Consider the following 27,567-nt stretch of genomic DNA (forward strand, 5'->3'; position numbering starts at 1 on the left):
ATGAGCTCAGACGCAGAGATGGCAATCTTTGGAGAAGCTGCTCCCTATTTACGGAAGCCAGAGAAGGAGAGAATTGAAGCCCAGAATCGCCCATTTGATGCTAAGTCAGCCTGTTTTGTAGTAGATGACAAGCAAATGTATGTGAAAGGTACCATACAGAGCAAAGAAGGTGACAAAGTCACCGTTAAAAAATATGATGACACAGTAAGTAATGCCATGGTTACTCCCATGGGATCATCCAGGTCAGGCAGTTCCTTGTTTTAGATTTCTCCTGTTGCTCTCTTCTCTTTTTTTGCTAGACTGTGACTGTAAAGGATGATGAAGTCTTTCCCATGAACCCTCCCAAATTTGACAAAATCGAGGACATGGCCATGATGACCCACCTCCACGAACCCGCTGTGCTGTACAACCTCAAAGAGCGTTACGCAGCCTGGATGATCTACGTAAGTGGCAGCAGCAGCTTCCTCTGGGCAGCCTCAGGAGCTGCTGGGCCAGGCTCAGGGGAAGCCTGAGTGCTGTGTCCCTTCCTCACAGACCTACTCGGGTCTCTTCTGCGTCACCGTCAACCCCTACAAGTGGCTGCCGGTGTACAACCCCGAGGTGGTCACTGGCTACCGAGGCAAGAAGCGCCAGGAGGCCCCTCCACACATCTTCTCCATCTCTGACAACGCCTATCAGTTCATGCTCACTGGTGAGTTACTTGCCAAGAGTGGAAAACCCTGATATATGTAGGGCTGGCTATTTGGTCAAGGGATTTTAGGTTCTGCTCGGTGGTCCCATAGTCCTACGGCACAATGCAAGATCACACCATGAAAATCTTGATCTGTGGGTTATCAGATAATGAAGGAAAAGCAGTAACTGGCTGTATGGCTTTGTGCCTCCTCTCTTTGTAAGGAATTTAAAGGAGAATCACAGCAAATAATCAGATTATAATTAAACAGTATTTAAACCAAGATCTATACATAAAAGAAAACAAACAGTAAGTGGGAACCCTTGTAAAGAATCCCTGCTTGAAGTTAAATTTTGCGCTACTTCATCCCTGTCTGTACCAAAAAAAAAAAAGTCCAGATGCAAACTAATGTGTATTCATGCATCACTTACCTTGTGTGAATATGATAAATACTGATATAATACAGTTCTTTCCCTTGAAGTCACTTGTGTGTGAGGAACTGACGCCCTCCACATCTCATTTGAACAGCTCTTTCTGTGATTTTGTTTTCAGATCGTCACAACCAGTCAATCCTCATCACGTGAGTATATTTTGGTATTAGTGACAAAGCTGACAGAAAAGTGATGATGTTTCCTGTTTCCTGCCATAATTAATATGGTTTTTTAACAGTGGAGAATCCGGTGCAGGGAAGACTGTGAACACAAAGCGTGTCATCCAGTACTTTGCAACAATTGCAGTCACTGGTGAGAAAAAGAAAGATCCACAGCCCGGCAAAATGCAGGTATGAAATCAGCTCCCCCTTTGCCAACACTGAGGAGAAAAGACCAATGTGTATTTCGGGACTGTGGGAACATCTAAAGGCAGAAAGCATTGTGCAGCTGAGAAGACAGTCAGGATGCACAACCCAAGCACACCTATGCTCATTCACCCTTGATGCCCAGCCTCAAATCTGCTGAATTCTCACTTATAAAACCATTTGGTCAATGTAGGACAGCCTACAGGGTAATCTCTACCAGGGAGGGGGAGATAATGTTAGACAGCAGCTTTCTCTGTGCTGGTTGTACCTATTCTTCAGTGTCCTCTGAGATCCACAGCACCTGAGTGCTGCAGGTGAAAAGAGAGCAGTTGTAGGCACAGGGTTTGTGTCACTGGGGCTGTGTGTGGCACAGTTTGTGTCCCTGGGCTGTGTGTGGCACACAGTTTGTGTCCCTGGCTGTGTGTGGCACAGTTTGTGTCCCTGGGCTCTGTGTGGCACAGTTTGTGTCCCTGGCAGTGGGACCCCATCCCCAGATGTTCCAGCTGTGCAAAGCAGGTGAGCAGCACTGGCAGCAATGAGCCAGGGAGTGCCCAGGGGTGCTGAGCAGCCACCCAAGGGAGCAGAGGGCACCCAGGGCAGTGCATGGACATCAGGGTGTAAAATCTGGGGAAAGAACAGCAGGGGCAGATGCCTGCAGCCTTCTGAAGTGATATTACTCTGAATGGGCAAATGTTTAAAGCCTTCTGGAATTGTGTGGTGACACTCTGTGTATCATGGCTGTATTGACTGTGACATGTGCTGTGACAAGCAGTCAGTTCCCTGGTACATGGTTGTGCCCTTCCTGGTCCTTGGCTCATTCCTGTTGACGGGGGAAGTGCAGAAACTGCACTCCAGAGTGGCTGTGCTGAAGTTAAGCATCATCTCAATTCCTTCAGGCAGGAGTTTCCACTGGCTGGTTTTTCTGTCTGTGCTCAACAGAATGGCCCAGAGGGACAGCATGAGAAGGGGGCTGGATTTGGGAGAGCTGGGAGCACTTTCCTGTGAGTCAGAAAGTAACCTCAGAAAGGATCCTCGCAGAAGAGAAAGTGCCTGCCTCGATGTCCCTTTGCTGAGCAGCACAGCTGCTGCAATCTGAGCCCTCTGGTGCATTTGCAAGCCACAGACCTCATTCCCCAGCACAGTGCAAGAAACAAACACCCTTGTTGCACAAGTGTGTGCCACCACAGCCTGTGAGATGCTCAGCAAAGCGTGTGACATGTGTCAGCATGTTATTTGAGTACCCAAGGGGATAGTGGAGCTTAAGGAGATTCCAAGGCTGAATATCCTTTCACTCAGAGGCAGGTGTCTGTGACTGATGGGTTGTTATGGGCAAGGCAAGTTCAACACAGGCCTTCTTTCCATCAGCACCATGTTAGAATCTCTTGGTCTCAACTTTCATCAGCTGCTCACTATGCCAGGACTGATCTCAGAAAAGCTTCAAGACAGCTGAGACATGTACAGACCCTGTGTGATAGCAGGAAAATCACCCAGCTCTCAGACTGACAGTAATCTGTTCTGCCCTCTTCTGAGTATTCATAAAATATATTTTTAACATTCCAGTTTCTGTGACAATAGTATATTCCTCTCTATAAGAACATTAAATAAAACAGATTATGGTTCTGTGTAGCACAGCATTGAATGGCAAATACAAGATGAAGTCAGATGCCAGGCAATGGCACAGGAGTAAGGGAAGTGTGTAACAGCATTTCCCAAAATATGGTCTCAGCCTCCAGCGCTTTGTCACCCAGCCTGTAAACAGGAGTCCAAAATGAGCTTGTGTAAAGAATTGTCATGTTCCTCCACACTGTTATCCATGTACAGTGCTCCTGTTTTAGTTCTCTGGTTACAGCTGTGCACCTCTCTCCTCTCTCCTCCCCTCTCTGAAAGGTACATGTGAGAGGGCATTAGTCTATGGATTTAGGATATTTTATTTAAAAGAGGATATAGAGTTTCTTATGCTACTGCGTTGCTTTAATTTTAGAGTTCCATCTTCACGGTGGACTAACAAAAACTAATTTAAACCTGCCATGCCATCTGCAGACAGTGCTGGGAATGGCAGTGCCTCTCCTCTGTCCTCAAGGCTGCACTACTGCATGCACAGAGATGCAGTAACTGAAAGAGCCACTCACCTTTCATCTGACATAAACCAATTTATCTTTTTTTTTTTTCCTTCCTTATTCTTGGTTTTCCATCTGTCTTGGAAATTATCCCTGGCAACACTTTCATGCCCAGATTATGTAGGATCAGTCATGACTTTGCTAGAGTCACACTAGTGACTCTGCTTCCTGGACTATATTGCACTGAAAGGAGAGACATAATGTCACAGCTTTTTTTGTTCTGCAGTAATGCAGCACAGAAAAAAAAAAAAAAAAAAAAAAAAAAAGAACAGTCTCTGTTCTGTGCTTATCTAAGTCTGGTATTTGAGTGTCAGGCTTTCTCCATATCTAGTTTTCAAAGAATGCCAAGAGCTGTATTCCTGCATGCTGAAAGGCTGCTGTTGTTTGAATGCAACTGCAAAGTTTTACATTCTCCCTTGGCAGGTGTTTGTACTCATCAGGCTGGAGAAACCTTCAAAAAACTTTCCAGATTTCTCACATTTTCTTTAGCTGCCAAGACTTTTGTCAACAGGAGTGCAGAAACACCTCTCATATAGGTTTCAAATGCCCTGAACTCCACTGCAGTGACTTTGTGTGATACCCAATATGTGGTATCAGATACAAGAAACAAGCAAAACCCAGATCTGCCTTTCAGCACTCTTCCCTTTGAAACCCATGGCAATACCCATGAGTGTTGGCTGATGAGTGATTAAGAATTCTATTAATTTTTAGGTTTAAATTACTTTGTGATGTGTAAAAATGATCTGTAATATCTCTTTTGCAATATTTGTTATTTACTAAGTAGCAAAGTGATAAAGAAGCATTTTCTTGTGTGACTAGGGCACTCTGGAGGATCAGATCATCCAGGCCAACCCACTGCTGGAGGCTTTTGGCAATGCTAAGACTGTGAGGAACGACAACTCCTCACGCTTTGTGAGTTCATTTCAGATTTGTTGGAAAGAATGCATTTAATGCAAGTCTCATTCATTGATTGTCATAACCAATGGTTTGATCTGCACTGCTTGATAGGGGAAATTCATCCGGATTCACTTCGGGCCAACTGGCAAGCTGGCCTCAGCAGACATCGAAACCTGTGAGTTGGAGCAACTCAGTGCAAGCAGAATTTATGCATTTGCAAACTCTAATTTATCAAGACACTAACAGCACCTCTCTTTTGGTTAGATCTCCTGGAGAAATCCAGAGTGACTTTTCAGCTGTCTAGCGAAAGGAGCTATCACATTTTTTACCAGATAATGTCCAACAAGAAGCCGGAGCTCATTGGTGAGTGGCAGCAGTGCTGGGCTTGGCTCAGTGAGTGCTTTCTCTTCCCACTGTGACCTCCCCAGTGCCACTAAAGGTGACCCCCACCCCTGCAGATCTCCTCCTGATCTCCACCAACCCCTATGACTTCCTCTACGTGAGCCAAGGAGAAGTCACGGTTGCCAGCATTGATGACAGCGAGGAGCTGCTGGCAACAGATGTGAGTAGAGCAGAGCAGAGCAGAGCAGAGCAGAGCAGAGCAGAGCAGAGCAGCCCTGCAGCCAGTCCAGCTGCAGCCAGGCAGGCCTGGCCAGCCAGACCCAGCACTGCTGGCCACGGGACTGGGATGGTGCTGGGACAGTGCAGGCAGGGACAGAAACCCCACCTGCCCCTTGTGCTTCAGCCTTTGTGCTTTCCCAACCTGCCTGTTGCCTCTGCAGAATGCTGTGGACATCCTGGGCTTCAGCCCTGATGAGAAGGTGGGGATCTACAAGCTGACAGGGGCTGTCATGCACTATGGGAACATGAAATTCAAGCAGAAGCAGCGGGAGGAGCAGGCAGAGCCTGATGGCACAGAAGGTAGGGCTGATTGCAGAGTTTGCTTGTGAACTGCACCCCCAACACTTTGAAAATTATTTTTCTTTCCAGAAATTAATTTTTATAAAGATTGTTTCAGGTTTCACAAAGTCAATGATTTTATTTATCCTCTACAAGGAAACAGAAAGACATAAGCATTGCTGCAGCCTTTTAGGCATGGACGCAGGATTGTGTTGCTGATGAGACATTGCATTTGGAGCAAGGGGAATATTCTCCATGAGACTGGAGAGGATCTTTTCTTGATAATACCTGCATTTGAGTTGTGCCAAAAGTAACAGAGACATCCCAGAGGACCAGGACACTTTTCATTGTCTCTACTGAACTCGTTTGCTGTTTCTGATCTTAGTGGCTGACAAGGCTGGCTACCTGATGGGTCTGAATTCTGCTGATTTGCTCAAGGCTTTATGCTATCCCAGGGTGAAAGTCGGGAATGAATATGTAACCAAAGGACAAAATGTCCAGCAGGTATATAAACAGCTCATCAGCTTTCCAATTTCTTCAGAGTGTTCTTTCAAATTTAAAAGCTAACTCAACATTTGTTACTGCCATGGTTGTGCTTCTTACAGGTGTACAATTCAGTGGGTGCACTGGCTAAATCAGTCTATGAGAAGATGTTCCTGTGGATGGTTGTTCGCATCAACCAACAGCTGGATACAAAACAGCCCAGACAGCATTTCATTGGCGTCCTGGACATTGCTGGCTTTGAGATCTTTGATGTGAGTTACTGTAGATATTCTTGCCCACTGAGGGCTGCTTGAAACTAACTGGCATTTTTTTGGTATTTTGAATTTTTAGTTCAACAGCCTGGAGCAGTTGTGTATCAACTTCACCAATGAGAAACTGCAACAGTTCTTCAACCACCACATGTTCGTGCTGGAGCAGGAGGAGTACAAGAAGGAGGGAATTGAATGGGAGTTCATTGACTTTGGCATGGACCTGGCTGCCTGCATTGAGCTCATTGAGAAGGTGGGAAAACCTTTTCATTGTAGGAGTGTACATTTCTTTCATGATAATTTCTTTTCGTTCAATCATTCTTGACAAAATGATGCATTACTGTTGAATTACCTTTTCACATCAAAATAGGCAGCTTAGAAAACCAAATATTTTGGAACAACAGCTGTCTCTGCAACTCAGGAAACAATAGTTTCCTGAACAATGTGTCTGGGATGCAAGGGAGAATGCCTACACAATGTTAAATCGATGACTTTAACAACTGCCTTTAAAGAGTGAGGTGAACAGTGAAGAGCAGTAAAGGCTTCCCTCCCCACCCTCACTTCCTTTACGTGTTCATATCTCCCCCAGCCCATGGGCATCTTCTCCATCCTGGAAGAGGAGTGCATGTTCCCCAAGGCAACTGACACCTCTTTCAAGAACAAGCTCTATGACCAGCACCTGGGCAAGTGCAGCAGCTTCCAGAAACCCAAACCTGGCAAAGGCAAGGCTGAGGCTCACTTCTCCCTGGTGCACTACGCTGGCACAGTGGACTACAACATCTCTGGCTGGCTGGACAAGAACAAGGACCCTCTGAATGAAACTGTTGTGGGGCTGTACCAGAAATCATCCTTGAAACTGCTGTCCTTCCTTTTTTCTAACTATGCTGGTGCAGAAACCAGTAAGTGCCTTTTCAGTGATGGCCAATAAGGCAAAAATCAACTAAAGCCTATTTCTGCTTCTCCTCTCAGTGGTTTACTCAAGGCTACCAGCCCCTAGGGTGACCTTGTGTGCCTTCAGATATGCCAAAACTAGGACACCAACATGCAGAACTGTTGGAAACACCACATTTATGTGCTGCAGAGAAGTAAAGCACAGCAAGTCCAACCCCAAGTGACAGGAGTTATATATTTCCTGACTAATTGTGCTGTGAATCACCTGCATGCTTACTCAGCCACTAAACAGGGGCCAGATAAATGTGCAAAGTGCAAGCATTTTAGCCTTTGTAGAGAGGGTTTTGTTTCTTGAGGGGAACTGGAAGAACAGAAAGAAGACTGTGGTACAATTCGATATGAGCAGTCCTGGTGTTGCAATGGAAAAGAGACAGAGAATAAATTTAGAAGTCCTCTATAAGTTTCAATTTAATTGGCTTCACAGTATAGCAACTATGGAAAGACATTGGCCTGCTTGGACTTGTATTTCTGAGACTAAAATTTGCTTCCTATTGTAACTCAGACTGGAACTGTATTCTTCTCCTGGAATATTGGATTAGGAGATTTTTCTATATAAGACTTCCCTGATAAATGGGTGCTTGGTGCTGAGTCACATTTTTGAGGTCTTTCACCTAATTAAAAAAAAATTTAAATGGGGTTTGAGTAATAATTAAAGCAGTATGTGACAGTAGCACAGAGTACATTGTTAGGAAACTTAGGTCAGGCCACACTGTTCCATACCAGCAAGCTAAATCTTGCATTTGAGATCAAATATCCCACATGCTGATCAGCAACTACCTAGCAGCAGTTCACTAAACTCTCAGGGAGCAGTGTGCCATTATTTAAAATGAAATATTTTTTTTGTCCATGGCCAAAGAAGATGAGGCCTGCAAAATGTACTGCATCTTCTAACTGTTCACCTCCCATCTCCTTCTTCCAAGGTGATAGTGCTGGTGGTGGTGGCAAGAAGGGTGCTAAGAAGAAGGGGGGCTCTTTCCAGACAGTGTCTGCTGTGTTCAGGGTATGTGAATTTCTTTTTGCATGAGCCATGCTTCCATGAAATGATCTGAGGGCAGGAACACCTATTCTAGAAAATCAGCTGAGAGAGTTTGGGCTGCTCAGCCTGGGGAAGAGAAGATTCCAGGCACACCATACTCTGTTTTTTCAATATATAAAAGGGGGATTATCAGAAAGACAGAAAAATACCTTTTACCAGGGCCTGTAGTGACAGGACAAAAGGCATTGATTTTAAACTGGAAGAGGGTAGATTTAAGCTGGATATAAGAAAAAAAAAATCTTTCACTCTGAGGGTGGGGAGTCTCTGGTACAGGGTACCCAGAGAAGCTGTGGCTAACCCATCCCTGGAAGTGTTCATGGCCAGGTTGGATGGGGCTTGGAGCAGCCTGGGGTAGTGGGACAGGGATGCTGGACTTGATAACCTTCAAAGGCCTCTTCCAAACCAAACCATTCTGTGATTCCCTGAACTTCAACAACTCCCTGAATTCAAATAAGAATGCAAAAGCTTTGTATCTTGAAGCTGAAGCCCCTGTTTCGTTCTATCACAGGAAAACCTGAACAAGTTGATGACTAACCTGAGGAGCACCCATCCTCACTTTGTGCGTTGTCTGATTCCCAACGAGACCAAGACACCTGGTAAGTCCATCCCTATACTCTGAAGACATGGCGCTGGCAGGAATTGTCCTGTTATCTTCCACACCAACTTCCCAAATAGCTCCCTCTGCATGTGAAGTCCTTCTGGGGGCTTGGCCTGCAAGACAGTAACAAGGGGAACTTTTTTGTGCTGTCTACTGTGACTGAAAAAATTTGAGCATTACATGGTCCACAACAGTTACTCATCTTTGCTTAATGTGTGTACAGAACTGAGGTTGATAAAGATGGGTTTGATTACAGCTGATAAAATTGCCTGTTGTGGGTAACAGCATTGGGAAATCCTTTGTCTGGATGTCACTGCACTTCACTGTGCCACCTTTGCTTACATCCAGTGAGGAGGCTGATGCTGATGAAGACTTTTCAGTTGGTCTCCTAAAGCACCATCCTGCCATTTTGTGAGAATTGTGGCCTGATGCCTTTTCACAAGCACTGCTAGCCCTTGTGTTCTTAGTAAAACTTAAAACTCGCTGATGAAACTCTCCACAACTTCTATGAATTGAAGGCATGTTCTGTCTGCACTTCCTGCATCTTTAATCAAGAGCTGTTTGAATTGAAAAAAAAAAAAAAAGACAATTCTGAAATGCTAATACACATGAAGATTCCTTGGGATTAAAATGATTAAAATGGAATCATGATGGATGTATTTTGTTTAAGGTGCAATGGACCATTACCTGGTGATGCATCAGCTGCGGTGCAATGGGGTTCTAGAAGGCATCCGAATTTGCAGGAAAGGGTTTCCAAGCAGAATCCTTTATGCAGATTTTAAGCAACGGTAGGTCCTCAGTTATTACTGACCATCTGTTAGGAAAAGGCCTCAGTAAGCACACAGTTCAGGTGACAAGCCTGGTGACACTTTCCCAGTCAGACCAGATTAGTGGTATTGGTGGGAACCAAGGAATTAATACTGTTTGAGGTTACCCCAGCGTTTCCCTCTCTCACCAGACCAGAGATTTCTCCAAACATAAGAATCAGGATAATTTCTAAAATGAAGCCAATGCCTGATGATTCAACAAGACACAGAAAACTTGCAGTGTAATGAGTAAGATGCCATTCTACACTACTCTTTGAAGTCTTCCAGAGTATTGAGACAAAGTCAATCCACACGAGCTTCCTCACAGTGCTCTGGCCTGCATGATGTGCCTTGTTTCCTTCATCTTAAAAATGGAGACAGCTAAACTGGTTCATGGGGGCTCAGTCACCACAGAATGCCAAATCAGAACTGTCTGCTCTTCTAGTTTTATGTAGCATTTTCCATGCTGGACTGGTGTGAAACTTACCCATGATACACAACAGATCCTATTTCCCTCTCTGTCTTTGAAATCACTTCTTGCAACCTGTCTCACCACAGGTACAAGATCCTTAATGCCTCAGCCATTCCAGAAGGCCAATTCATTGACAGCAAAAAGGCTTCAGAAAAGCTCCTCTCCTCCATTGATGTTGACCACAACCAATATAAATTTGGCCACACCAAGGTAAAGTCCTTGTGGAAGAGTAGGTTATAATTAAGCAAAATATTTTGTTTGTTGAAAGTATTCCTTGCATACTAAATCAGCCTTCATGATGATTATAAACAGTCCAACCACTCTGTCCTGGGCAGAGACACCTTCCACTATCCCAGGTTGCTCCAAGCCCCATCCAATCTGGCCTTGGACACTTGCAGAGATGAGCTAAATTTTCCATAAACTACAGTGGAGCAGACATCAATTAACACTGCAACAATATGATTAGATCATACACAGAGTGACTTGTCATGAATCACAGGAACACTGAGGATTTGAATACTGATAGAAAATTTCTCTGGCTCTTAAACCTTTCCTCTGCAGACATTTTTTTTAAACTATCTTGTACTACCCTGCATCGGCTGTCAATGGCCATGTATCCACTTAAGCCTCAAGCTGTTTGACCCTTTTTTATGTTCTAGGTATTCTTCAAGGCAGGTCTCCTGGGACTCCTAGAAGAGATGAGAGATGAGAAGCTTGTGAGCCTCATCACTCATACACAAGCTATGTGCAGAGGGTACCTCATGAGAATGGAATTTAAAAAGATGAATGAAAGAAGGTAAAGTAAGAAAATACCAGCAATTGTACTGTGTCAGACCAAAGGTACATCCATTAAATATATTGTCTCAGGGAAATATATTGTTTCTTGGGAAAGAACCTTAGAAATTACTGGGGAACAGAGCAAGTGCAATCAGCTTCCTCCTGACAGTCTCAGAAACTCTGGCAGCAGCTGTTTAGCATTCAATTCCATTAAAATGTTTCCTTATTTTTTTTCAGTTTCTGTCTTAAAAATTTCTAATATGGTATTTGCTATTTTGAGTGACCCAAAAAGCATCAAGCTACTGTTTCCACAATTGACAGTAACTGCCGGATTTGTAGTCTTAGCAGCAGTACTTCAAAAGTATCAGTTTTCACTCTGTATTTACCTGAGCTCTTGTGTTCTCCTTGCGACTGAGAAAAGCCTCAGGGATTCCCAGTCAATATGCCAGAGAAGTCTGTCTGTTTTGTAATATTTCTTCCTTATATATTCAGACAATATATATTATTCAAGCTACTGGACCAGTCATTTTGCAGTAAGGACTTGAAATGACTCTTTAATAAAAGCAAGGGAGATGAGGGGAAAAAAGTCTCATGCAAAAGTTCTTGGGGTAAATCCTGATGCTGTGTGGAAAATAATCAGAGTATGCTTCCAGCTCGAGTCTCACCACCTTCATTAACTGGTTTCATGTGTTTTCAGAGAATCCATTTATATCATCCAGTACAACGTTCGTGCATTCATGAACGTCAAACACTGGCCATGGATGAAGCTGTACTTCAAGATCAAACCCTTGCTGAAGAGTGCAGAGTCTGAGAAGGAGATGGCCAACATGAAGGAAGAGTTTGAGAAAACCAAGGAGGAGCTTGCAAAGTCTGAGGCAAAGAGGAAGGAGCTGGAGGAGAAAATGGTGACCCTGTTGCAGGAGAAAAATGACCTGCAGCTCCAAGTTCAGTCTGTGAGTAACCTCCATTTCCAGATTCTCCCCAGTTTCTCTTTCTCTGCTGTTCTTTTTCTCCTCTTTTCCATTGTCCTCTATAAACAGGCATGTCATGGGGACAAAGCCTCCACTGCTATGAGTCTGGTCTTGTCCCTTACACCTAAGCAAGGTGCAAAGCAAGATGCAAAGCATGCACCAAACATTAACACCAGTAAGAATACAGGAAGCTCCAATGCTATCACCAGGGGAAGAATCAGACATTCCACAGTGTATGTAATGTGCTCCTCACAGTGGTGTCTGATTCTGGATGGAATATAGGCTGCTTCCACATCTGCTGCCACTGTAATATGGAGCTTTTCTGTCAGAGGCAGGACTCAAAGTGTGGAAACTGCTTTTCTCTGGAATACTGCTGAACAGAGATTGAAATTGCACCTGTCAGGTTCTAAAAGGTAATAAAATATTACATGGCCAAGAGCAGTTTGGTGCAAGTGGACTTGTCACTTGTTGCCATGTGCTTTCAAATCAGTTTAGTTTCCAAAAAAACCCTGTATTTTTTCACTCACCAAGGGTCTTAACTGTATTTTGTCATTTTTATGATAAATATAATGTGCCTTCAATGTGTTCTGATAGGAGAGTGAAAATCTAGCTGATGCTGAAGAGAGATGTGAAGGACTCATTAAAAGTAAAATCCAGCTAGAAGCTAAAATTAAAGAACTAAATGAAAGACTGGAGGATGAAGAGGAGACAAATGCTGAACTGACAGCAAAGAAGAGGAAACTTGAAGATGAGTGCTCGGAGCTGAAAAAAGATATTGATGATCTTGAAATGACTCTGGCCAAAGTGGAAAAGGAGAAGCATGCAACAGAGAATAAGGTGACAGAGGAATCAGGGAATTTTTCTTCCCCAGACTGTGCTCCCATACAACTTGTCAGTTTTGTGGGAAAATGGAGCCACTTATTCATGGAATAAGTTCTATGAATAGAATCAGATGTGTCCAATGCATAAGGAGAGAGATATTTTCACTTAATCAATCAGCTGACAGAATTTTTTTCTGTTAAGTTTCTTTGTCATTTTATTATGGTTTGTTTCACTTTTAGGAAAAGCTTAACCTATTTTTGGCTATGCTTAGCATTTGATCATCTCTTTTAAAAGAACATGGCTTGCTGAGAAATTACAGCTGTTTTCACAGCAAATATATGCAGGAAAGACATTCCTTGAGCAAGAGCAACTCGGTGGGATTTTGTTAATCCAAATAGGAAAAACTCTCAGAAGGCAAGGGAAGATCTAGCAGTTTTTACTTTAAAATTTAGTAGGATAGGGGTGGGGATCAAAAACAACTAAAGCAAGACTTCCTATCACTGCAGGATCAGAGAGATGAGACTTTCAGGTATGATATGTGCTGCTGCTCTCATGGCAATCAATAGAAACATTCTGCAGAGAGCATTTTTACTACATCCATGCAAGGTTTTGCAAGGATGCAGTCACTGTGTTCTCAGTCTGCCACTTCCCAAGGCGTCCCCTCATGGGATGGATGCTGCCTGTCTGACAGGTAAAGAACCTCACCGAAGAGATGGCAGCTCTGGATGAAAACATTTCTAAACTCACCAAGGAGAAAAAGGCCCTCCAGGAAGCCCACCAGCAGACACTGGATGATTTGCAAGTTGAGGAAGACAAAGTCAGCACCCTCACCAAAGCCAAGACCAAACTGGAGCAGCAAGTGGATGATGTAAGTAATTTTTGGGTTGTGTATATACACACTGTGACAGATTACAGTAGAATAGAAATCTGTAGTTTGGAGCATAAGCAACACCTAAAGAAGACAAGCCAGCTCTAATAATTTCAGCCAATAAAACACTGCTAATTTACAGAAAATTGTGGAATCCAACACATCTTTCATGTTCATCACAGGGTATTTCAGCACTGTAGACTTTTGTGATCTGATTTATACCATTAGCTGAAGCAGGAGACCTGTGACAGTTTGAAGGTTGCTTCAGAGTTATTTGTGTGCACATATACTCCAGGAAGTTATAAATACTGGGAATTTGTGTATATTTAGCAGCCTATATGCTAGGAACTGCAATTACTGGAAAATTTTAATTTATATTTTTCCAAAAACTGGTGTTTCAATATTTCATATTTCATGTGTGCACAGTCAAGATGTCAATGCCTCTCTCATGGTGAGAGTGCAGCACACATGGAGATGCCCTGATTATTTTCTCTATTCATCAATTTCCAACTTAGTTAGATTTTAAAATTAAGAATAGTTACTTTCAAAGTATAATTTATGTATTTCAAAGTATGTTTTATGTGTTTTAGCTTGAAGCATCTCTGGAACAAGAGAAGAAGCTGAGAATGGACCTTGAGAGAGCAAAGAGGAAACTGGAGGGTGATCTGAAAATGTCTCAGGATTCCATCATGGATCTGGAAAACGATAAGCAACAAATGGATGAAAGGCTAAAAAAGTATTACACTGACTTATTATGCTCTGAATTTTGAAATTCATGTTTTATCTTAACCTAATTGAATTTGCCTTCTTTTTCTTTAATAGAAAGGATTTTGAAATTAGCCAGTTGCAAAGTAAAATTGAAGATGAGCAGGCTCAAAGCTCTCAGCTGCAAAAGAAAATCAAGGAGATTCAGGTAAAGTCTAGGAGTTATTAATAATTTCAGTGGCAAGCACAAATTTCTTAGAATTAGTTCGTATTTATTTTTAGACCATTCTACAAAAATATTTTCCGTCACATGAATAAAACCATTAATATGGGAGTATGGTCCTGTTCCCATCTCAGGGCACATTTACAGAAATTCTGGCCTCGAATCTTACATGACTACACAGGAAATTTCTTACATGAACATTGTGGCAGGCTTTGAAAATGCCACAGATGTGCAGCCACTGGGAGTTGCTTTTCTAAGAAAACAGTAGAATGTGACTCAATACGTCATGATCAGGACAATGATCACCTTCCAAGTGCAGAACCAGGAAGACAGTTCTCTTCAATGCTCTTATCCCATGACTGTTTATCTTGAAGGTCCTTCCATCCTGTTTGCTGATGGAGAGAGGACACTGCTTTGTTCTGGTCTGACTTCTAGGAAATTTCTAAGAAATTCACATTTATTTACATTTTCCAGTGACACCCTTTCTATTTCTTCAGGGAAATGCAATTCTAAAGTCTTCACAAAATAATAAATTCATTCTGAGCTGTAAAATATCAGATTTTACATTCAACGTTGTTCCAAAACTGAGTATTATTTGTCCTAGGACACAATACAGGAAATTTCTAGTGGTACTTCTTTCTCTATGCTTGTGTTAATGGATGTGAATGTTTCCTCTTTATTCCTCAGTGATAATTTTAAATCTATCCATCCAAAAGTCCTCTTTTAACCAATTAACTCTCATAGGCTCGGATAGAGGAACTGGAGGAGGAAATTGAGGCCGAACGTGCAATCCGTGCCAAGTCTGAGAAGCAGAGAGTCGACCTGTCCAGGGAGCTGGAGGAGATCAGCGAGCGCCTGGAAGAAGCAGGAGGGGCCACAGCAGCTCAGGTGGAGATGAACAAGAAGCGAGAGGCAGAATTCCAGAAGATGCGCCGTGACCTGGAAGAGGCCACGCTGCAGCACGAAGCCACGGCTGCTGCCCTGCGCAAGAAGCACGCGGACAGCACAGCTGAGCTGGGCGAGCAGATCGACAACCTGCAACGCGTGAAGCAGAAGCTGGAGAAGGAGAAGAGTGAGCTGAAGATGGAGATTGACGACTTGGCCAGCAACATGGAGTCCGTCTCCAAAGCCAAGGTTGCTGCACAGGAAGATTTGTCTTTGTTAGCGTTGTTCTGAACTGCTGGATGAACTGAGGGATTTGTTTTTTACCTCTTCACAGAGCAATCTGGAGAAGATGTGCCGAGCTCTTGAAGACCAGTTCAGTGAAGTCAGAGCCAAAGATGATGAACATGTGCGGCTCATTAATGATCTGAACACACAGAAAACACGCCTACAGACTGAGAATGGTACGCCCCCTGATGAAATGTAATATTCCAGTATTGTGTACTTAAATATGCTGCCTGAATGCCCGTGTGTTTTGTAACATATTCATCACTTGGTGATCTGAACAAAACCAGATTCTACAGAAATCTGACCAAAACCAGATTCTACAGAAATGTTTTTTCTACAAAAACATTCTACAGAATGTAGAATCTCTTTCTGGTGGCAGTCATAGAAACCTACCCAAGGAAACACAAAACCAAACCAGGAGTACTGTCAGTCAAAATGAAAATGTGAGTTTGTGGTCACTTCATCTTCTATTCTTTGAGGACTGCACAACTTTTCCTATCAGTGAGAATGCAATTACTACTCTCCCTTCAAATTACCACTTTATATCTTGCAATGACTTTCCACATAGCTAGCTGCTCTCATTCATTTGTTTCATGTCTTGTATCTCTGTCTAAAAAAAATAAATTCTTTCTCATTAGGTGAACTTACTCGACAACTGGAGGAGAAGGAGGCCTTGATTTCTCAATTAACTCGAGGCAAACATACTTTCACTCAGCAGACTGAAGAGCTGAAGAGACAACTAGAGGAAGAAAATAAGGTGACTTCCTTTCATATGGAACAGCAAATTTTAAAATAAATCAACGTGCTAAAAATCCAAATGAGATTTCTCCCCAAAAAAGGGATATCAGAGTAGTGAAAATTTTGAACTTTGCCTTGAAATACAACACAGGGAGGAGACATTAAAAATTAAATGAGCAAGACAGTTTTGCCTTTCTCCTCATGCATTCTGAAGATCGAAAACATGGGTGAAGTGAAGGAAAGCAGCTCTGTGCCTATAGACAAAGCAAACAGCAGCAGCCAAACAAAGGAAACCAAGCAGGAATGCTTGCACTTTGTTTTCTGGTGGATTTATTTTGCCTCTGCCTGAAACACCTGGTGCAGATGTGTTTGAGAGCTGTTATCCCAGATAAGATGGGCAAGCACCTGACCCTGTTTAACAACATCAAGCCTGAATCACAAAATCCCTAATGTTATTAATTTTCCTCCTTCTGTTTCTCTAGCAACTATAGCACATTGACAGGGAGATACGAATATTTTATCAGACCAGAGGAAAAATATCCAGTCTCAAATTATTCGTGTTCTGACAACTTGTTCAATTTTAACTACCAAGGCCAAGAACGCCCTGGCCCACGCCCTGCAGTCCGCTCGCCACGACTGTGACTTGCTCCGGGAACAATATGAGGAGGAGCAGGAGGCCAAGGGGGAGCTGCAGCGAGCCCTGTCCAAGGCCAACAGCGAAGTGGCCCAGTGGAGAACCAAATACGAGACGGACGCGATTCAGCGCACGGAGGAGCTCGAGGAGGCCAAGTACGTGGAGGGAAGGCTTGGAGCAAGTAGAAGGATGTTTAAGCATGACAAGTGCAGAGCTGAAGGAAACCAGAATGTGTTTGTAGGGGTAATATGCAGAGCGGTGTGCTTTTTAATGTATTAGAAGTGAAAAAGGGGAGTGAGTGGATATTTAAAGGAGAGGTGGAGTGGAGGCTCGGGGGTGTCTACATAAAGGAGAATTCCAATGCATTGAGTTAATCATAGTAGCTGAAAGAGCACATTCTTTACACTGTCAGTATCGAAAGCACATTTTTGGTCCCTCTCCACATTGGTACAGTTCACCCTTGGGTGCATGTTCTCCCAGTCCATGCACCACTTCAGAGTGCTGTGCCACCCCAGGCTCCTGGCACCACAGCATTATATATTGTTCTCTCTGCCCATCTTCCCCATTCCAAACTCCTTGCATGCCCATTTTCTGAGAAGGTCAGAATTTTATTTTTCTCAGTGCTGAATGTCCCATCCTGCAGGAAGAAGCTGGCCCAGCGCCTGCAGGAGTCAGAGGAGCAGATTGAGGCTGTCAATGCAAAGTGTGCTTCACTGGAGAAGACAAAGCAGAAGCTGCAGGGGGAAGTGGATGACCTCATGATTGACATGGAGAGGTCACATGCAGTCTGTGCAGCATTTGATAAAAAGCAGAGGAATTTTGATAAGGTTTGTTCAAAAGATCATGCCAGATCTAAACATCATCAGATATTTGATAGGGCAGGACAAATTCTGAAATCATCAAAGTTCTGCACACACAGTAAAATAAACTGCATCTTACCCAAAGCAAAATTATGGTGAAGACCTCATGGTGGGACATATGGTAAAGTCACTGTGTAAGTAACCCCAGGTGACTGCAGCAAATAATAAATCAGCCTGCTGATCATTTTAAAAAACATGAAGTCTTCACAGGGGAGACTGTTCAAGCAGACTGAGTACTCACATGCAAGCTAAGAAGCCCTGGTGCTACTCTACCAGCCTAACCTTGGGGTTAGACAGAGCCTCAGATTCATGGAAAGTTCCAAGTTCACTGCCTTTACTAACATTTAAAAGAATTTGCACTTTTGTCCAAGTGATGCTGCACAGCCCTGTGTCTTGGCATACCCCTGTGTGAGTGAAAACACTGTGCTAAAAAAGGATCTTACAGGACTGTGGGATCAAAGTGAGGAGAGAATTGGTAGAGAATGACCTTTTTTGGTGGGCTTAGTGCAGGACCACTGGCTCCTGCAACATTATCAAGTCTCATACATCCTTTTTCAGACCAGCTACATTATGTTTGGGTTGGTGTCAAACCAAACTCCTTCCTGACAGCTTGGGGCATGCACTAGTGTTGGTTGAAGAGGCAAATTGAAGTAGATCTCACCAAAACAGCCAGAGTATGCATCACAGGGAGTTATTGTCACAGGCAGAGAACAGTCCAAAGCAAAGGACAGTTAAGTTAGGCCAGGCCTCTTGGGTTCTTGTCACATAAAGTTGCAGAGATGGAGTGTGTCAGAGTGGGTCATTCTTCTCCTGTCACTCCAGATCGTGGCTGAATGGAAGCAGAAGTACCAGGAGAGCCAGACTGAGCTGGAGGCTGCCCAGAAGGAATCTCGCTCTCTCAGCACCGAGATCTTCCGGATGAAGAATGCCTACGAGGAAATGCTCGACCAGGCTGAGACCGTCAGGCGGGAGAACAAGAACCTCCAGCGTAAGTTCACGTGTCTGTCACCTTGGATTCACTGTGAGCCCACGGATGCATCCACATTTCTGGACTCCCAGAGCTCTGCCTCTTCCCAGGGTTTTGTTCTTTATGATTTTCCCACAAAGGTGGTGACTTTCTTTCCTGTTCAGCTCAGCATGAAGTCACCTGGCAAGCACACACTTTCATCTCTACAGCATCCTGCTTCCTCAGGATGTTCCCCTATTTCAAACCATCATAATCCTATGCATGGACAAGGACCAAGTTAACTGAATAGACAGAAATTATGATGATGCTCAGGTTTTATTCAGATTGCTTCAGTCACTGCTACTAGAAAAAATCTGGTGGGCTGTTGTCTGTTTCCTGATTATTGGAGGATCATGCAGCTGTGGCACAATGGATTGGTATTTAATAAGCAAACTAACTATAGAAAGGAAATACAACTCAGATCATTTTTGTGAACTGAATGATCACTGGGAATTATCCAGGCATAAAGAGATCAATCAAACGTGACTGTCTCTGGAGATGTAATTTCACTACCCAGAAGATGCTGACATTATTTTCTGAGCTTACTCCAGTTGGTCCCTCTCATTTTCAAATTGCACACTGAGCTGGGATGTGCAGGTTATCAGAAATAAAGATTGCACACAAGACAAAATGTATTATTTCTTCTCACTGTTACATCCCATTACACCCAGAGGCTCTTTTGTCACTCCCATTACCAAAGAGCAATTGCAGGTGCCACTGATCACACTGTCTGAGAGGCACTGAGTATGTGTTTTCTGGTTGCAGAGGAAATTTCTGATCTGACTGAACAGATTGCTGAGTCTGGAAAAGCAAATCACGGGCTGGAGAAAGCAAAGAAGCAAATTGAGCAAGAAAAGTGTGACCTACAAGCAGCATTAGAAGAAGCAGAGGCAAGTGTCCTCAGTCAGGGGCTTGCTTTTGGCATAATCAAGAACAGAGAACATTTGGTTATATCTTTTATATTCCTGCTGTCCAGTAAGACAGCACACAGAGACCAAAAAGCACAAGGACTGCTCCCCTGCCATACCCATGTGACATTCCTTGCTGTGCTATCATGTACAAAACCCCCTCAGATCCAGTCTAAAATTGAGCTCATTTTGCATCATCTCTTTGAATTTGCTTCCACAGAAGGCTGAAGAAAAGTCACTGACATTTCAAAACTCTGACAGTAGCTCTCCTTTTTTTTATATTTTCTCATGATCTGTTGCCTCTCCAGTGTCACCACAGCCTTCAGTGCCCAGACCTTGTGGTATCTGAGGCATTTTCCTAAGGAATATTACTCCTAAATTACCATTTAATATCCAGCTGGGGCACAGTGAGTATGGAATAGCAGTCAGCTTTTTCAGTGCTTGGTTTGAAGGTCCACAGTAAAGCAAATCCACCTGTCCTCCCTGTTCAGCTGCAAAGGGTCACATTTCTGCACGGGCATTTCCCAGCAATGGACACTACAGACACAAATTGTAATATTTCAACCCTCACAGGGCTCTTTAGAGCATGAAGAGGGGAAAATCTTACGGGTTCAGCTGGAGCTGAACCAGGTGAAGTCAGATGTTGACAGAAGGACTGCAGAGAAAGATGAGGAAATTCAACAGCTGAAGAGGAACCACCAGAGGGTATTAGAGTCTATGCAAACCATGCTGGATGCCGAGGTCAGAAGCAGAAATGATGCTTTGAGGCTGAAAAAGAAGATGGAAGGAGACCTGAACGACATGGAAATCCAGCTGAGCCATGCCAACTGTCAGGTAGCAGAGACACAGAAGCACCTAAAAGCTGTGCAAGGGCAGCTCAAGGTAGGGACCACAAGGCTGCTGTCCCCTGAGCCTTTGCCATTCCCTCTGCTTGCTTCTGGGCCTCACAAAAGGTGCTCTCCCCTTTTAAGGATTCCCAGCTCCATTTGGATGATGCCTTGAGAGAGAACGATGACCTGAAAGAGCAGCTGGCTATAGTAGAGCGCAGGAACGGTCTGATGACAACGGAGATGGAGGAGATGAGAGCTGCCATGGAGCAGACGGAGCGAGCCCGCAGGGTGTCTGAGCAGGAGCTGACAGACGCCAGTGAGAGAGTGCAGCTGCTCCACTCACAGGTATTTGCCATCTCCTGGCACTACAGGAGGTCACCACAGGCCTGTGAGAATGGCAGAAATGGGGTGGGAGTGGCACAAACTCACCTGCTGTGTGAGGACAGTGAGAGCTGGGGCTGGGTGGGGAGCTGGAGGAGGAGGACGAGGGGCTGGATCGGCTGGGGCAGGGACCAGCAGGTGCCTGGCAGGGCTGAGCACCCCCACGCTGGGCTCCCTGCTTGGGGAGGCACCAGAAATGCAGCCCCTGTCTGCTTCTGATTCCTCAAGCGTGGAATTCACAGGGACTAGGATTAATTCAATACTCTAGAATTCTTAATTTTTAGGCAGCAGCTCATTTACACTAATTAGTACAAATTATTGATACTAATTAGTACAAATTAGGGGTGGGAATGACCTGCCTGCTGACTGCCCCAACAGAACACGAGCCTCCTCAACACCAAGAAGAGACTGGAAGTGGACATAACTCATTTACAGACTGAAGTTGAAGACAGCATTCAGGAAGCCAGGAATGCAGAGGAGAAGGCAAAGAAAGCAATCACAGATGTGAGTCCTCTTGCTCTTCCATTTTGTACTACCACAGACACTTTCACACTTTAGAAAGGCAGGAGTCAGACGGAGGAGAACCAATTCTTTGACAGAAAATATCTGTGACACACAGTCCCTGCTACAAGAGCCTCGTGCAGCCAGTGCCCTACCAGGTGTCACAGAAGAACCCTCATGTCCTGCTGGCTGTCTGGATTGAAGAGGCATTCCCTCTCTCTCCCCTTCTCCATACCCATTCCCTTTTGCTTCCAGAGTAAATGTAGTAGGCAGGATAGAACAGATGGTGGCAAAATTGTAATAGAAAAAGAGTAGTTTGAAACAAAGGCCTGTCTAGACACAGCACAGATAAGCAGAAATTAAGGCTAAAATCATACACAATTCTGTACAAATGCTAGACATGTAAGAAAGAAAAAGAGAGAATACAAATGTTTCATTTAAATGAAGCTAAGGGTCCCACATTATCAGAAATAACAACACCTGAACCATCTAAGAAAGGTATAAGAAAATTAAACAGAGAATGGTGACATTATTGCATCAAGTCCTGGTGCACCAGTGTTTGGTCCTGACTGCCCACCAGCAGCAGTGCTCCAGGATCCCTGACCTCTCTGCTCTGCCATGTTGGTGGCTGCTGTCAATCCCAGCTTCTGAGCACCTCAGCAGCCATCAGCTTTTCAGGGCAGTTTGGGGTCCCCGGGCTCGTCTCACTGGCAAAAACTGCTCAGAAGTCTGACTCTTTGGCAAATTTCAGCACCAAACAGCCAGATACTCAAAGTCATGAGGAAGCCCAGAGGTGCAGAGTGCTAGCTGCTGGTACTTCACTGTTGACTGACTTAAAACAGAACTTTGGTACCAATCTGTTTGCACACCTTGATTATTTTTTTCTTTCTATCAACCCTGTCTGTTCTCTGGGGTGAAGCAGTTTTACAAACACAGACTTTGAGAAAGAGTGATCCTGTTTGTATGACAGAGCCTTAGCACAGCCATGGGCACTGAGAATGTGCAGAGTCACTCACCAAGGTGAAGCTGGGGTTTTTCTGAGGTACCCAGAATTGCTGGGATGGGGATATTTGTAACACAACTGTGACCACAACCAGGCAGCCATGATGGCAGAAGAGCTGAAGAAGGAGCAGGACACCAGTGCCCACCTGGAGAGGATGAAGAAGAACCTGGAACAGACGGTGAAGGACCTGCAGCACCGTCTGGATGAGGCTGAGCAGCTGGCACTGAAGGGAGGGAAGAAGCAGCTCCAGAAGCTGGAGGCCAGGGTATGGTGAAGACTTGGGTAGATTAAGGTGAAGTTTCTGACTGGGCCCTTGGTTGCTGGAGCCTTTTGGAAGGGTGAAAACAGGGAGAGCCCCAGGTATTCCCAGCAGGTTTGATGAGAGCTGTGCTGAGTAGCCAGATATTGCACTGTGGGTGGTGAACCTGAGAGTGACCTCAAAAAAACTGAGTGGGAAAAAATGGGGGCAGATGGACATCAATGAGACATAGATGGTAATTTTGGCTCGGGAAAAATAATTTAAGTTGTATTTACTTGGGGATGAATTTGGAACTGGTAATGGACAGACTTCAGAAGCTGTTGAATGTGCAATAGAAATGAAAACCTAAAACAGAAAAAAATGTGGGCTTCATCAGGAAAGGCACTGAGAACAAGACAGAGCTGTATGGCAACACATTCTTGCCACTATATTAAGTATATCATGTGCAGTTCTAGTCTCTGCAACTCAAGAAGGATCTGCAAGATAAAGCTTTATGAATATTGACAAACAAGGCTAGGACTCTGCCATTGAGCAAGACCAGTCCATCTTCACCTTAAAAATAAATAAAAATAAATACTTTACAGAGTGGGCATTGAAATTCAGAAAACTGACACCATGGAAGGCTGTAGAGGCAGCTGATAAAAGGTTCAAAAAGGGAGTAGAAATCAGCAGGCTTACAGAGAGGCACAGGCATAGATATGCCACCTTACATCTCGATTTCAATGCCTGTGGAAGATGGACAAGTGGAAAGGGAAGACAGCAGCCAGGTTTCCATGCTGTCCCTAAACAATATTTGCCACTGCCACTCCCAAAGATAACAAACGAGAAACAAAAAAATGAAACAGATTTTTCCCATTTACCTGGTGAACATTCATAGAACCCACCCTTCCCTGCTTCAATTTTCTCTTCTCTGACAAATTTAAACCTAATTTTGACTACAAATTCTCTAGGTATGCACAGCTAAGTTCCTTTTATAAACAACTATGGATTCACACACTATGTCATCACCAACATAACATGGGGAGCATATTTTAGCTAGGCTAGACCCAAGAAGCAGCTGCAGGACACTGCCTTGCAGCCTTTCTTGCCATCTTCACCATGATTCTGTGTTTCAGATTAACGAATTAGAAAATGAGCTTCATTCTGAGCAGAAACGAGGAGTAGAATCCCTGAAAGGAGCTCGCAAGTACGAACGGAGGCTGAAGGAGCTCACTTACCAGGTATTGCAAATCCTCTGTCCTCCTACATGGGTCACCTCAGTTCATCTGCCAAGGCTGACTCCATTTTCACTTCCTACAGTCTGAAGAAGACAAGAAAAATATTCTTCGGCTCCAGGACCTGGTGGACAAGCTGCAGTTAAAAGTGAAAGCGTACAAGAAACAGGCTGAGGAAGCTGTGAGTGGAGGACTCTTTTCAGTGGGGCCTGGGTGGAGATTTCTGAAAGGCAGACTCTCTAGAGCATTAAAATAATTGAGTACTGAGTCTGGCAAGGCAGCTAAAGCCACACTACCTTTGAATATTCTTAATTATGGCTCACAACAGAGCGGGCATAGCTGTAGTTATCCTGGAACTGGTGTGGCACTTGGTGTGGCACTTTTGGAGCCACACAAGCCAATTTTCCCACCTGGAGCTGAGTGGGGTCGTTGTTCTGCCCCCATAGTGGCCGTGCTGGATATAAACACGGAGCACTGGCGATGCAGGGCTGTGCCTGTGAGGCCAGCAGAGGTGTCCCTGGTGCAGACAAATGGCAGTGCCATTTGTGCCACTGCTGTGTGATTTTCAGGAGGAGCAGGCCAACATGAATCTCTCGCGGTGCCGCAAGGCGCAGCACGAGCTGGAGGAGGCGAAGGAGCGAGCTGATATCGCCGAAGGGCAGGTGAACAAGCTGCGAGCCAAAAGCCGCGACATGGAAGGCCAGGTGAGTTTGGAGGCTGCAGAGAGGGACGCTCCTGTGCAGGTGGTGTCACAAAGGTCACTGCCCAAAGGGCCACACTGCATTCCTACCACTCTGTCACTGGAGTGGCCTCGCAAAGAAATTGTCACTTACTCAAAAGCAGTGCATTTTGCCAGGGCTTTTGGAATCAGACCAAATACAATCAACTCTAAGAATCCAGGTCTTTCAGCACAATTGGGAGATATTACTTCTTCATTATAAAATGGCAGAACACTTGCAACAGCCACAGACTTGAAACAAGACCACAAATAACTCAGTTCCTCCAATACCCTCTACATTACCTTCCTTTTTCTGTACTTAGAAATCAGAGAAATGAGGTTCCTGTCCTGAGCTGCAGCAGCCTCCCTCCTGATAAAGACTTCTGTGCATCCAGCAGATATCCATTACTTTCTTCAAGTAACCCAGTGTGCTTGTGTGTAACTGATATATTTAGCCAACCCTTAAGTAAAGCTGTGAGAAATCTGATATATATATATTTACTTATCTATATATATATATTTACTTATATATATATATATATATATATAAAATAAACCTGGATGATGCTTCAGTGACTATACAGACTGTTGATTCACTATGAGATAGACAAATGTCTGTCTGTGTATCTGTGTGTGTCCGGTTGTCCCTGTGTCTGTCTGTCTGTGTCTCAGCATCCGTGCCCGTATCTCAGTCTGTCTGTCCACGTCCGTGTGTCCGTGCTGGTCTCACAGTCTATCTGTCTGTGTCTGTCTCAGTCTCTCAGTCTGTCTGTGTGTGTGTCCTGCTGTCCATGTCTGTGTCCATGTGTCGGTGTCCCGCTGTCCATCTGTCTGTGTGTCCGTGTCTGTGTGTCCCTCTGACCATGTCCATGTGTCCATGTCCGTGTGATGTGTCCATGTGTCTCTCTGATGTGTATCCCTGTGTCCATATGTCCATGTGTCCGTGTGTGCCCGTGTGTCCGTCTGTCCGTGTGTCCCTGTGTCCATGTGTCCCTATGTCCGTGTGTCCATGTCCGTGTGTGTCCGTGTGTCCATGTCCGTGTGCCCGTGTGTCCGTCTGTCTGTGTGTCCCCGTGTCCGTGTGTCCCTATGTCCGTGTGTCCATGTCCGTGTGTGTCCGTGTGTCCGTGTGTCCGTGTGTCCGTGTGTCCGTGTCTCGCCGTGCGCTCCGTGCCCGCGGGCTGGCGGGAGCGCTGCCAGGCGCAACTGCGCCAGTGCGGCGCGAGGGGGCGCTGTGGAACCTGCTGCCCGCGGGGGGTGCGGGGGTACCGGGTGTGCGGGGTGCAGGGGATGGGGTTGTGCGGGGGTACCGGGTGTGCGGGGTGCAGGGGATGGGGTTGTGCGGGGGTACCGGGTGTGCGGGGTGCAGGGGATGGGGTTGTGCGGGGGTACCGGGTGTGCGGGGTGCAGGGGATGGGGTTGTGCGGGGGTACCGGCTGTGCGGGGTGCAGGGTGTGCGGAGTGAGCAGGGGGTGTAGGGTGTGCGGGTGCGGGGGGTACAGGGTGTGCGGATGCAGGGGATGGGGGTGTGCGGGGTGCAGGGTGTGCGGTGTGCAGGGTGTGCGGATGCAGGGGATGGGGGTGTGCGGGGTGCAGGGTGTGCGGTGTGCAGGGTGTGCGGATGCAGGGGATGGGGGTGCGGGGTGCAGGGTGTGCGGGGTGCAGGGTGTGCGGATGCAGGGGATGGGGGTGTGCGGGGTGCAGGGTGTGCGGTGTGCAGGGTGCGGGCTGTGGCGGATGCGAGGTGCGGTTTGTGCGGGTGCCCCACGCACGCCGCTGCCGAGCTGCTCCTTGCTGTGCCGGCGAGGACGCCGTGTCGGGAGCACAGCGGCAGCTCCAGGGGCTCACCGCGGTGTCTCTGAAACGCTCCTGCACCGGGACAGCTGATCCCACGTGGATCCTCCGCTGGCCGTGCTCATCCTGGGCTCTGCTCCCGGGCTGTGCTCAGCCGGGTGGCCCAGGGGACAGCCAGTGGCTCTGGCTCCTCTTTCCCAGTGCCATCACCCCACACCTGCTGGTCACCCCAGCCAAGGCTCCTGCCTCCTCCCATGCACATCCAGCACTCTGTGTCCCTTCCTCCTGTATCATTCCTTCTCTTCTGTGTATTTATCTGCTTAAATTGCTCCCATACATTGTTTTCCATTCAGGCTTCTGTCATCTCCATCCTGTGTTTATACCCTGTCATCACAGCTGGCTGTTAACCATGCCTCCTGACTGGCCATTCATCCTCCCGTTCACATTTGGGCTTCTTTGTGCCAGTCAAAACTCCCTGGCACGATGTTTGCTGACGCCCCTTGGACAGTGCCCTGCCATGGAGCAATGGTCTGTCTGTCAAGCTGACAAAAATCCTCTCATTGTTCCATCCCCCAGCTCCATGGCTACCTGCCACCCAGGCTCTGGCTGGCCCGTCCTGCAGCAGGGCAGGCACTGTGCTCGGAGATGGAGGTGGACAGCCTGAGCACAAACACAGCAGCCCGTGACTGGAGCAGTTGCTGTGTCCACCCCCTGTGAGTTCGTGGGCCCCGACTCCCTGGGGACTCCCCTGCCAGGGGAGCCCCTCCTGGAGCAGTTCTGTGTTCAGGAACCAGAGATGCATTGGACTTTTTCAGTCTTCAGGCTCTGTTTATTGTTATCTTATCAAAACTTCAGCACACTGTCTGCAGCAGGCTCTGCGTGCAGGAAAAACAGCATAAAAATGGCCAACAATTTCTTTGTTACAAGGCCTTTTAAGCCTAATCAAAAACTAAGATACCCAATTAAGAAGTGACACCTAAATTATTTTCCTTTCTAACGCAATAACTGACCCCTAAAGACCCGCAATGCAGATTTTTCTGCCCAATTATAAGATACCACCTAAACCCAAGAAGGAAGAAGAAATAAGAAGAAAGAAGAAGGGAACTCAAGACAACACCCTATATCCTCCATCTTGAACCCTCTATAACATATTAAAAATCCTAAAACCTAAATTTCTCACCCATGGGACA

General features: G+C 45.4%; 1 protein-coding gene across 1 annotated transcript; it reads left to right on the plus strand.

Annotated features, from left to right (window-relative positions):
- LOC110474909 (myosin-4-like) lies at positions 1-27,513 on the plus strand. The gene is made up of 40 exons (XM_077787434.1): positions 1-204; positions 300-443; positions 535-691; positions 1,223-1,250; positions 1,340-1,451; positions 4,403-4,495; positions 4,592-4,655; positions 4,745-4,843; positions 4,939-5,042; positions 5,263-5,401; positions 5,766-5,884; positions 5,986-6,135; positions 6,215-6,385; positions 6,722-7,031; positions 8,004-8,083; positions 8,628-8,715; positions 9,388-9,505; positions 10,082-10,205; positions 10,655-10,791; positions 11,470-11,725; positions 12,338-12,580; positions 13,257-13,433; positions 14,024-14,169; positions 14,256-14,346; positions 15,106-15,495; positions 15,581-15,707; positions 16,170-16,288; positions 16,862-17,058; positions 17,547-17,730; positions 18,586-18,751; positions 19,535-19,659; positions 20,251-20,559; positions 20,649-20,852; positions 21,267-21,392; positions 22,487-22,657; positions 23,767-23,871; positions 23,951-24,046; positions 24,435-24,569; positions 25,256-25,306; positions 27,409-27,513. The coding sequence occupies exons 1-40, from the start codon at positions 1-3 to the stop codon at positions 27,511-27,513; spliced, it is 5,964 nt and encodes a 1,987-aa protein (XP_077643560.1).
- The last annotated feature ends 54 nt before the right edge of the window (positions 27,514-27,567 follow it).

This window comes from Lonchura striata, chromosome 19, assembly GCF_046129695.1.
Source record: "Lonchura striata isolate bLonStr1 chromosome 19, bLonStr1.mat, whole genome shotgun sequence".
NCBI classification, from domain to species: Eukaryota; Metazoa; Chordata; class Aves; order Passeriformes; family Estrildidae; genus Lonchura; species Lonchura striata.